General features: G+C 53.5%; 1 protein-coding gene across 1 annotated transcript in view; it reads right to left on the reverse strand.

The window, feature by feature from the left end:
* Positions 1–1,332: 1,332 nt before the first annotated feature.
* The window catches only part of LOC135517083 (uncharacterized), a 39,920-nt gene continuing 28,978 nt past the window's right edge, over positions 1,333–12,274 (reverse strand). The window contains exon 5 of the mRNA XM_064941105.1: positions 1,333–1,376. Coding sequence (XP_064797177.1) covers positions 1,333–1,376 — 44 coding nt within the window. The remainder of the gene's footprint in view (positions 1,377–12,274) is intronic.

The following is a 12,274-nucleotide window of genomic DNA, read 5'->3' on the forward strand; positions in this document are numbered from 1 at the left end:
ACATTAGACCAGGTTCCTCTCCCTCTCCTAGCCTGTCACATTAGACCAGGTTCCTCTCCTAGCCTGTCACATTAGACCAGGTTCCTCTCCTAGCCTGTCACATTAGACCAGGTTCCTCTCCTAGCCTGTCACATTAGACCAGGTTCCTCTCCTAGCCTGTCACATTAGACCAGGTTCCTCTCCCTCTCCTAGCCTGTCACATTAGACCAGGTTCCTCTCCTAGCCTGTCACATTAGACCAGGTTCCTCTCCTAGCCTGTCACATTAGACCAGGTTCCTCTCCAAGCCTGTCACATTAGACCAGGTTCCTCTCCCTCTCCTAGCCTGTCACATTAGACCAGGTTCCTCTCCTAGCCTGTCACATTAGACCAGGTTCCTCTCCTAGCCTGTCACATTAGACCAGGTTCCTCTCCTAGCCTGTCACATTAGACCAGGTTCCTCTCCTAGTCTGTCACATTAGACCAGGTTACTCTCCCTCTCCTAGCCTGTCACATTAGACCAGGCTCCTCTCCTAGTCTGTCACATTAGACCAGGTTCCTCTCCCTCTCTGCATCTGTAGGTGTCAGTTGATGAAGGATAGAGGACTGTCAAATCAGACTGGGGTCCTTTCTGCATCAGCCGGCCAGAGAGGGTTAGAGGTCAACCTGCCATCACCTCTGATGTCATTAAGGACTCATGATTGGTTTAGCTGAAATGCTACCCTCTCCCTCTAATCTAATAGAAAGCCCTGATAGGAGAAGCTCAGGGAGGTCATTTAGTGCAATTTATCCCGAATGGATGATCTTCCTGCTGAAGATGACAGTCCAGTACACATGGACATATAGATGCATAGCTACATCACATACAAACGCTTGCTAGTGTATTACTTATTGTTCAGATCAGTATGCTTTTATTGTGCTGCATAGATTATATCCTATAATTCAACACTTTTGTCTGTTATGCATTTTATAAATTGTGTGGAGTTTCAATGGTCAATGGCTGAGTATTCTGATCAATGACTCCTCATGTAATCTATACACAGGGAATAGAGATGGGAGGAGGGTTCTCAGGGGATAGACTGAGGAGAGGAAGAGGAGGGTTCACAGAGGATAGACTGAGGAGAGGAAGAGGAGGGTTCTCAGGGGATAGACTGAGGAGAGGAAGAGGAGGGTTCACAGAGGATAGACTGAGGAGAGGAAGAGGAGGGTTCTCAGGGGATAGACTGAGGAGAGGAAGAGGAGGGTTCTCAGGGGATAGACTGAGGAGAGGAAGAGGAGGGTTCTCAGGGGATAGACTGAGGAGAGGAAGAGGAGGGTTCTCAGGGGATAGACTGAGGAGAGGAAGAGGAGGGTTCTCAGGGCTTGGTGTCCTTGGTCCCTGTGCCTTTGTCTCTGAGAGCTGTGACATCACAGTTCAGAGTTCATCGCCCTTGTCACAGATTGTCCACTCCGCCCCTCCCCCTTTAGCAACCCCTCCCTCCCCTCAACCCTTTTTTTCTCTTGTGGCTCTTTCTCCATCTTCCCTCCTCCATCCATTTCCCCCTTTCTCTCCATCTTGTCTCTCTTCATTCGGAGGTAGAGGAGAGAGGGGGGGAGGAGAGGAGGCCAGAGGAGAGGGGGGAGGAGAGGAGGCCAGAGGAGAGGGGGGAGGAGCGGAGGCCAGAGGAGAGGGGGGACGAGAGGAGGCCAGAGGAGAGGAGGCCAGAGGAGAGGAGGGTGAGGAGAGGAGGCCAGAGGAGAGAGGGTGAGGAGAGGGGGGGGAGAGGGGCCAGAGGAGAGGGGGGAGGAGATGAGGCCAGAGGATAGGGCGGGAAGAGGAGAGGGAGGGAAGAGAGGAGGCCAGAGGAGAGGGGGAGAGGAGGAGAGGAAGGGAAGAGAGGAGGCCAGAGGAGAGGGGGTTAGAGGAGGAGTGGAAGGGAAGAGAGGCCAGAGGAGAGGGGGAGAGGAGGAGAGAAAGGGAAGAGAGGAGGCCAGAGGAGAGGGGGAGAGGAGGAGAGAAAGGGAAGAGAGGAGGCCAGAGGAGAGGGGGTTAGAGGAGGAGTGGAAGGGAATAGAGGAGGCCAGATTAGAGGGGGGGAGAGGAGGCCAGATTAGAGGGGGGAGAGAGGAGGCCAGAGGAGGCCAGAAGGGGGGAGAGGAGAGGAGGCCAGAGGAGAGGGGGAAGAGAGGAGGCCAGAGGATAGGGGGAAGAGGAGAGGGAGGGAAGAGAGGGGGGAGAGGAGGAGAGGAAGGGAAGAGAGGAGGCCAGATGAGAGAGGAGGCAGTAGTCTGAACACATGGAGTCTGAAACCAAGCTTTTGGTTTATATTAATCTATTGGTGTTTGTCCCTCCTTTCCATTTGGCTCGAAGTGTTTATCTTGTTTTGAAACCTGCAGCTCTCATCATCCCTCTGTTCTTCTACCTACTCTCTTCTATTTCTTCCCTCCCTCTTTCTTTCTCTCTCTCTTCTTTCTCTCCTCACTGTAATTGCACTCAGATCACCAGGTTAAAGGTCACAGTGGACAGTGGAGCAATCTTCAGGGAAGAGAGGAGAGAGGGGGAGGAGTAGGGTAGATCAAGCTGAAGAGATGCATAACCCTGGGGGAGGGGGCAGAGGGAGCGAGAGGTAGAGGGGAGAGAGGGGGAGGAGTAGGGTAGATCAAGCTGAAGAGATGCATAACCCTGTGAGAGGGGGAGAGAGGAGCCAATCGTGGAGAGAGAGAAAATAGATGGACGGTGGGATAGAGGGGCCAATCTGTCAGAGAGCTGTCTCTGTGAGCGGTCACGTGGAGGGTTCACCTTTGACCTCTGACTGGCCACACGCTCTGTCTTCCCTAAGCCCTGCCCCTCCTGTCTTGCCCGATGTTCTTCTCCCTTCTCCAGAGTGGTTAACTGCAACACAGTGACCCTTTGCTCACTGAGCATTCAGACTCTCTCCCGCTCTCCCTCACTCCCTCCCATGTTGAGATGTTAACCCCGCTGTCATTACACGGAGAGGACAGAGGGGAGAGGACAGAGGGGAGAGGACAGAGGGGAGAGGACAGAGGGGAGAGGACAGAGGGGAGAGGACAGAGGGGAGAGGACAGAGGGGAGAGGGGAGGAGAACCACCGCACCACTGTAACATGATCTGACCCCCTGTCTTCAGCAAGGCTGATGCTAGCTAGCTAGCTAGCTGGCTGGCTGGCTGGCTGGCTGGCTGGCTGGCTGGCTGGCTGGCTGGCTGGCTGGCTGGCTGTCTGATGCTAGCTGTCTGATGCTAGCTGTCTGATACTGGCTGGCTGGCTGGCTGGCTGGCTGGCTGGCTGTCTGGCTGGCTGTCTGCGCAGTTATTTCAGTGATGTCCTGGCCAGTGGTGTGATGACATCCTTTAGTCAACCAGCCCCTCATCCTGTCCACCTGTTCCGGGTTGTCCAATGGGGATCCTCGTGTATCAGTCATATACTGTAGGGAGGGAGAGGAGACCCTGCCCTGTGGGGGGAGGAGAGGAGAACCTGCCCTGTGGGGGGAGGAGAGGAGAACCTGCCCTGTGGGGAGGAGAGGAGAACCTGCCCTGTGGGGAGGGAGAGGAGAACCTGCCCTGTGGGGAGGAGAGGAGAACCTGCCCTGTGGGGGGAGGAGAGGAGAACCTGCCCTGTGGGGAGGGAGAGGAGAACCTGCCCTGTAGGGAGGAGAGGAGAACCTGCCCTGTGGGGAGGAGAGGAGAACCTGCCCTGTGGGGAGGGAGAGGAGAACCTGCCCTGTGGGGAGGGAGAGGAGAACCTGCCCTGTAGGGAGGAGAGGAGAACCTGCCCTGTGGGGAGGAGAGGAGAACCTGCCCTGTGGGGAGGGAGAGGAGAACCTGCCCTGTGGGGAGGAGAGGAGAACCTGCCCTGTGGGGGAGGAGAGGAGAACCTGCCCTGTGGGGGGAGGAGAGGAGAACCTGCCCTGTGGGGAGGAGAGGAGAACCTGCCCTGTGGGGAGGGAGAGGAGAACCTGCCCTGTAGGGAGGAGAGGAGAACCTGCCCTGTGGGGAGGAGAGGAGAACCTGCCCTGTGGGGAGGGAGAGGAGAACCTGCCCTGTGGGGAGGAGAGGAGAACCTGCCCTGTGGGGGGAGGAGAGGAGAACCTGCCCTGTGGGGGAGGAGAGGAGAACCTGCCCTGTGGGGAGGGAGAGGAGAACCTGCCCTGTGGGGGGAGGAGAGGAGAACCTGCCCTGTGGGGAGGGAGAGGAGAACCTGCCCTGTGGGGGGAGGAGAGGAGAACCTGCCCTGTAGGGAGGAGAGGAGACCCTGCCCTGTAGGGAGGGAGAGGAGACCCTGCCCTGTAGGGAGGGAGAGGAGAACCTGCCCTGTGGGGAGGAGAGGAGAACCTGCCCTGTAGGGAGGAGAGGAGAACCTGCCCTGTGGGGAGGAGAGGAGAACCTGCCCTGTAGGGAGGAGGAGAGGAGAACCTGCCCTGTGGGGGGAGGGAGAGGAGAACCTGCCCTGTGGGGGGAGGAGAGGAGAACCTGCCCTGTGGGGGGAGGAGAGGAGAACCTGCCCTGTGGGGGGAGGGAGAGGAGAACCTGCCCTGTAGGGAGGAGAGGAGAACCTGCCCTGTGGGGGGAGGAGAGAGATTTCCTGTTCCGCTCCTCTAGCTGTGAGGGGGTGAACATCCCAGAGGATGACACTGGTCTTTCTCTTCCCCTCTCCCCCCCACCTGTCCCACGGTTGGATGGGCTGGCCAGTGACACGTGGGGGGGGGGCTGATGTGTTCTGAGAGGAGGTGTGTGTGTGTGTTGCTCTGTCCGGACCCCAGCAGGGTTTATGGGTGTGCGTCACTAAGACAAAGAGTTGTCCTTGGGGACCTGGGCTCGTCCTGTGAATCCCTGAGTTAATAAAAGACCAGAATAAAAGGGTAATGTACCCCCCCTTTCATCTCACACACTCCCCTTGACGGTCTGCTCTGAGGCTGTGTCACTCTGTGTTGACAGGGACAATGCCAGACCAACCCCACCCTCTGCGAAGGTGCTCAGAGTATTCTGTAGGCAATGGTATTAGGAAGAAGAATCTTAGAGGTGACCACGGACAATTTGATTTACAACACTAGTATTACTATGTGTTTATATAAATAAGTATATGAAGAGATTGACTGTCATACAGTAACAGCTCTGAGTGGTGACACACTACAGCAGGAGAGAATGTTCCTTATCTCTATTCTCCTCTCATGCTCTCTCTCTCTCCTCTCCTATTCTCCTCTCTCATGCTCTCTCTCTCCTCTTCTCTCCTATTCTCTCCTCTCCTATTCTCGCTCTCCTCTCCTATTCTCGCTCTCCTCTCCTATTCTCCTCTCTCATGCTCTCTCTCTCCTCTTCTCTCCTATTCTCTCCTCTCCTATTCTCGCTCTCCTCTCCTATTCTCGCTCTCCTCTCCTATTCTCCTCTCTCATGCTCTCTCTGTCTCCTCTTCTCTCCTATTCTCTCCTCTCCTATTCTCGCTCTCCTCTCCTATTCTCCTCTTTCATGCTCTCTCTCTCTCCTCTTCTCTCCTATTCTCTCCTCTCCTATTCTCTCCTCTCCTATTCTCCTCTCTCATGCTCTCTCTCTCTCCTCTTCTCTCCTATTCTCTTCTCTCCTATTCTCTTCTCTCCTATTCTCTCCTCTCCTATTCTCTCCTCTCCTATTCTCCTCTCTCATGCTCTCTCTCTCTCTCTTCTCTCATATTCTCTCCTCTCCTATTCTCGCTCTCCTCTCCTATTCTCCTCTCTCATGCTCTCTCTCTCTCCTCTTCTCTCCTATTCTCGCTCTCCTCTCCTATTCTCCTCTCTCATGCTCTCTCTCTCTCTCCTCTTCTCTCCTATTCTCTCCTCTCCTATTCTCGCTCTCCTCTCCTATTCTCCTCTCTCATGCTCTCTCTCTCTCTCCTCTCCTATTCTCCTCTCTCATGCTCTCTATCTCTCTCCTCTTCTCTCCTATTCTCTCCTCTCCTATTCTCGCTCTCCTCTCCTATTCTCCTCTCTCATGCTCTCTCTCTCTCTCATATTCTCTCCTCTCCTATTCTCTCCTCTCCTATTCTCACTCTCCTCTCCTATTCTCCTCTCTCATGCTCTCTCTCTCTCCTCTCCTCTCCTATTCTCCTCTCTCATGCTCTCTCTCTCTCTCCTCTTCTCTCCTATTCTCTCCTCTCCTATTCTCGCTCTCCTCTCCTATTCTCCTCTCTCATGCTCTCTCTCTCTCTCCTCTTCTCTCCTATTCTCTCCTCTCCTATTCTCGCTCTCCTCTCCTATTCTCCTCTCTCATGCTCTCTCTCTCTCCTCTTCTCTCCTATTCTCTCCTCTCCTATTCTCGCTCTCCTCTCCTATTCTCCTCGCTCATGCTCTCTCTCTCTCTCCTCTCCTATTCTCCTCTCTCATGCTCTCTATCTCTCTCCTCTTCTCTCCTATTCTCTCCTCTCCTATTCTCGCTCTCCTCTCCTATTCTCCTCTCTCATGCTCTCTCTCTCTCTCATATTCTCTCCTCTCCTATTCTCTCCTCTCCTATTCTCGCTCTCCTCTCCTATTCTCCTCTCTCATGCTCTCTCTCTCTCTCTCTCTCTCTCTCCTCTTCTCTCCTATTCTCGCTCTCCTCTCCTATTCTCCTCTCTCATGCTCTCTCCTCTCCTCTCCTATTCTCCTCTCTCATGCTCTCTCTCCTCTTCTCTCCTCTCCTATTCTCGCTCTCCTCTCCTATTCTCCTCTCTCATGCTCTCTCTCTCCTCTTCTCTCCTATTCTCTCCTCTCCTATTCTCGCTCTCCTCCCCTATTCTCCTATCTTATGTCTCTCGTGACAGGTGACCTTTGTATGAGTTCTCCTATCTTATATCTTCTGTCTCTAGTGACAGGTGACCTTTGTATGAGTTCTCCTATCTGTCTGCAGTGTTGTGGTCTATAGTGTAGTGGTCTGCAGTGTAGTGGTCTGCAGTGTAGTGGTCTGCAGTGTAGTGGTCTGCAGTGTAGTGGTCTGCAGTGTAGTGGTCTGTAGTGTAGTGGTCTGTAGTGTAGTGGTCTGTAGTGTAGTGGTCTGTAGTGTAGTGGTCTGTAGTGGACTCCACCGAGCTGATGTCGTGATATAGCTCCGTCCTCTGACCTCCTCGTCCTCCTCCTCCATCACCTCCTCCTCCATTCAGTACCCCCTCCCTCCTCCTCCATCACCTCCATCCTCCTAATCCATTCAGTACCCCCTCCTTCCTCCTCCATCACCTCCCCCCTCCATCCTCCTCCTCCATTCAGTACCCCCTCCCTCCTCCTCCATCACCTCCATCCTCCTAATCCATTCAGTACCCCCTCCTTCCTCCTCCATCACCTCCCCCCTCCATCCTCCTAATCCATTCAGTACCCCCTCCTTCCTCCTCCATCACCTCCCCCTCCATCACCTCCCCCTCCATCACCCCCCCTCCATCCTCCTAATCCATTCAGTACCTCCTCCTTCCTCCTCCATCACCTCATCCTTCCTCCTCCATCACCACCTCCTCCATCACCTACATCCTCCTAATCCATTCAGTACCTCCTCCTTCCTCCTCCATCACCTCATCATTCCTCCTCCATCCTCCTAATCCATTCAGTACCTCCTCCATCACCTCCCTCCTCCTCCATCACCTCCATCCTCCTAATCCATTCAGATCCTCCTCCCTCCTCCTCCATCACCTCCCCCCTCCATCATCCTAATCCATTCAGTACCCATCCCTCCTCCTCCATCACCTCCCCCTCCATCCTCCTAATCCATTCAGTACCTCCTCCTTCCTCCTCCATCACATCCTCCTCCATCACCTCCCCCTCCATCACCTCCCCCTCCATCCTCCTAATCCATTCAGTACCCCTCCCTCCTCCTCCATCACCTCCATCCTCCTAATCCATTCAGTACCTCCTCCTTCCTCCTCCATCACCTCCATCCTCCATCCTCCTAATCCATTCAGTACCTCCTCCATCACCTCCATCCTCCTAATACATTCAGTACCTCCTCCTCCTCCATCACCTCCCCCCTCCATCCTCCTAATCCATTCAGTACCTCCTCATCCATCACCTTCCTCCCTCCCTCCTCCTCCATCGCCTCCCCCCTCCATCCTCCTAATCCATTCAGTACCTCCTCCTCCATCCTCCTAATCCATTCAGTACCTCCTCCATCACCTCCCTCCTCCTCCATCACCTCCATCCTCCTAATCCATTCAGTACCTCCTCCATCACCTCCCTCCTCCTCCATCACCTCCATCCTCCTAATCCATTCAATACCTCCTCCTCCTCCATCTCCCCCCTCCATCCTCCTAATCCATTCAGTACCTCCTCATCCATCACCTTCCTCCCTCCCTCCTCCTCCATCGCCTCCCCCCTCCATCCTCCTAATCCATTCAGTACCTCCTCCTCCATCCTCCTAATCCATTCAGTACCTCCTCCATCACCTCCTCCTCCTCCATCACCTCCCCCCTCCATCACCTCCTCCTCCTCCATCACCTCCCCCCTCCATCCTCCTAATCCATTCAGTACCTCCTCCATCACCTCCCTCCTCCTCCATCACCTCCATCCTCCTAATCCATTCAGTACCTCCTCCATCACCTCCCTCCTCCATCACCTCCCCCCTCCATCCTCCTAATCCATTCAGTACCTCCTCATCCATCACCTCCACCCCCTCCTCCTCCTCCTTCGCCTCCCCCCTCCATCCTCCTAATCCATTCAGTACCTCCTCCCTCTATCACCTCCTCCTGGGCAGCCAGGTGACCACAGCATGGTCATGGTTCTTTTGTGTTGAGATACCTTTCAACTTCTCTCTCTCTCCCTCCCTCACTCCTCTCCTTCCACCCCTCCACTGGCAGTGTGTGTGTGATTGTGTAGAGAGTGCAGATAGAGGAGCAACCAGGGCAGGTACCAGGCCTACTTCCTCCAGCTAATCCATTTCACAGCAGCGTATCCGGCTTTGCCCTGCTGCGCACCAGAAAGACTCACCGTGGCACACACACACACCACAACAAATAAAAGGGACAGTCAAGATATATCTTGTGTTGAGTGTTTTTCAGCATAGAGGACCATCGTCGATGGCTCGTTTCCTGAACATGCCCAGGTAGTTTTATCTCTTTATGGAAACCGTGAGGAAATGAACTGCAATACCGAGTTCAAATTCTCACGTATTCAGGTAGCCTAGTGGTTAGAGTGTAGGGGTGGTAGGTAACCTAGTGGTTAGAGTGTAGGGGTGGTAGGTAACCTAGTGGTTAGAGCGTAGGGGTGGTAGGTAACCTAGTGGTTAGAGCGTAGGGGTGGTAGGTAACCTAGTGGTTAGAGCGTAGGGGTGGTAGGTAACCTAGTGGTTAGAGCGTAGGGGTGGTAGGTAACCTAGTGGTTAGAGTGTAGGGGCGGTAGGTAGCCTAGTGGTTAGAGTGTAGAGGCGGCAGGGTAGCCTAGTGGTTAGAGTGTAGGGGCGGTAGGTAGCCTAGTGGTTAGAGCGTAGGGGTGGTAGGTAACCTAGTGGTTAGAGCGTAGAGGCGGCAGGGTAGCCTAGTGGTTAGAGCGTAGAGGCGGCAGGGTAGCCTAGTTGTTAGAGTGTAGGGGCGGCAGGGTAGCCTAGTTGTTAGAGTGTAGGGGGGACAGGGTAGCCTAGTGGTTAGAGCGTAGGGGCGGCAGGGTAGCCTAGTGGTTAGAGCGTAGGGGCGGCAGGGTAGCCTAGTGGTTAGAGCGTAGGGGCGGCAGGGTAGCCTAGTGGTTAGAGCGTAGGGGCGGCAGGGTAGCCTAGTGGTTAGAGCGTAGGGGCGGCAGGGTAGCCTAGTGGTTAGAGCGTAGGGGCGGCAGGGTAGCCTAGTGGTTAGAGCGTAGGGGCGGCAGGGTAGCCTAGTGGTTAGAGCGTAGGGGCGGCAGGGTAGCCTAGTGGTTAGAGCGTAGGGGCGGCAGGGTAGCCTAGTGGTTAGAGCGTAGGGGCGGCAGGGTAGCCTAGTGGTTAGAGCGTAGGGGCGGCAGGGTAGCCTAGTGGTTAGAGCGTAGGGGCGGCAGGGTAGCCTAGTGGTTAGAGCGTAGGGGCGGCAGGGTAGCCTAGTGGTTAGAGCGTAGGGGCGGCAGGGTAGCCTAGTGGTTAGAGCGTAGGGGCGGCAGGGTAGCCTAGTGGTTAGAGCGTAGGGCGGCAGGGTAGCCTAGTGGTTAGAGCGTAGGGCGGCAGGGTAGCCTAGTGGTTAGAGCGTAGGGGCGGCAGGGTAGCCTAGTGGTTAGAGCGTAGAGGCGGCAGGGTAGCCTAGTGGTTAGAGCGTAGAGGCGGCAGGGTAGCCTAGTGGTTAGAGCGTAGAGGCGGCAGGGTAGCCTAGTGGTTAGAGCGTAGAGGCGGCAGGGTAGCCTAGTGGTTAGAGCGTTGGACTAGTAACCAAAAGGTTGCCAGTTCAATACCTCCAAGCTGACAAAAAATATGTACAAAAGTATGTTTACAACGCTTCAAATAAGTTGATTCGGCTATTTCAGCCACACCCGTTGCTGACAGGTGTATAGACATTGAGTTTACAGCCATGCAATCTCCATAGAGAAACATTGGCAGTAGATTTGCCTTACTGAAGAGCTCAGTGACTTTCAAAGTTGCACCGTCATAGGATGCCACCGTTCCAAAAAGTCAGTTTGTCAAATTTCTGCCCTGCTTGAGCTGCCCCCGGTCAACTGTAAGTGCTGCTATTGTGAAGTGGAAACGTCTAGGAGCAACAACGGCTCAGCTGCGAAGTGGTAGGCCACAAAGCTCACAGAACGGGACTGATGAATGCTGAAGCACTCACCTCGTAAAAAAACGTCTGTCCTCGGTTGCAATACTCACTACCGAGTTCCAAACTGCCTCTGGAAGTAACATCCGCACAAGAACTGTTGTTCGGCAGCTTCATGAAATGGGTTTCCATGTTGGAGCAGCCGCTCACAAGCCTAAGATCACCATGTGCAATGCCAAGCGTCGGCTGGAGTGGTGTAAAGTTTGCGGCCATTGGTCTCTGGAGCAGTGGAAACACGTTCTCTGGAGTGATGAATCACACTTCACCATCTGGCAGTCCAACTGAAGAATCTGGGTTTGGCGGATGCCAGGAGAACACAACCTGCCCCAATGCATAGTGCCAACTGTAACGTTTGGTGGAGGAGGAATAATGGTCTGAGGCTTTTTTTCAGGGTTCGGGCCCCTTAGTTCCAGTGAAGGGAAATCTTAACGCTACAGCATACAATGACATTCTAGACGATTCTGTGCTTCCAACTTTGTTGCAACAGTTTGGGGAAGGCCCTTTCCTGTTTCAGCATGAGAATGCTCCTGTTGTGGAAGAACTTGATCGGCCTGAACAGAGCCCTCACCTCAACCCCATCGGACACCTTTGTGATGAATTGGATGGGAGGGAGGGACCAACTCCTTATTAATGCCCATAATTTTGGAATGAGATGTTAGACAAGCAGGTGTCCACATACAATTTGGTTATGTAGTGTATATATTTGTACTGATGCTAAGGATATCTATTAAATATATAATATTATGTTCCGTGCCCTGTCTCTTAAATTCAAATCAAATGGGCAGTTGATTGAAATGAAGGATATTGATTTCATTGATTTGACCTGTAATTTGAAGTGTTGAGTCTTTAGTCCCGTGTCAAGCCAATGGTTGAGTCTTTAGTCCCGTGTCAAGCCAATGGTTGAGTCTTTAGCCCCGTGTCAAGCCAATGGTTGAGTCTTTAGCCCCGTGTCAAGCCAATGGTTGAGTCTTTAGCCCCGTGTCAAGCCAATGGTTGAGTCTTTAGCCCCGTGTCAAGCCAATGGTTGAGTCTTTAGCCCCATGTCAAGCCAATGGTTGAGTCTTTAGCCCCGTGTCAAGCCAATGGTTGAGTCTTTAGCCCCGTGTCAAGCCAATGGTTGAGTCTTTAGCCCCGTGTCGAGCCAATGGTTGAGTCTTTAGTCCCGAGCCAATGGTTGAGTCTTTAGTCCCGTGTCAATGGTTGAGTCTTTAGTCCCGTGTCAATGGTTGAGTCTTTAGTCCCGAGCCAATGGTTGAGTCTTTAGTCCCGAGCCAATGGTTGAGTCTTTAGTCCCGTGTCAATGGTTGAGTCTTTAGCCCCGTGTCGAGCCAATGGTTGAGTCTTTAGTCCCGAGCCAATGGTTGAGTCTTTAGTCCCGTGTCAATGGTTGAGTCTTTAGTGATGTGATCTGTGTTCATGTAGCTAAACGTGTTTCAGTTAATTTTTCTCCATAAGGATTATTGTGGTCTTTGTCTCAAACGATCCAATGTCTCAAATGATCTGTCAGATTGTGACAGTAATAAATACAGGCTAGCTGCCCTCTTCAGGTTGTGGGTTCAATTCACATACACATACAAAATCACATACACATACAAAATCACATACACATA

Source organism: Oncorhynchus masou, chromosome 28, assembly GCF_036934945.1.
Source record: "Oncorhynchus masou masou isolate Uvic2021 chromosome 28, UVic_Omas_1.1, whole genome shotgun sequence".
Classification (NCBI taxonomy): domain Eukaryota; kingdom Metazoa; phylum Chordata; class Actinopteri; order Salmoniformes; family Salmonidae; genus Oncorhynchus; species Oncorhynchus masou.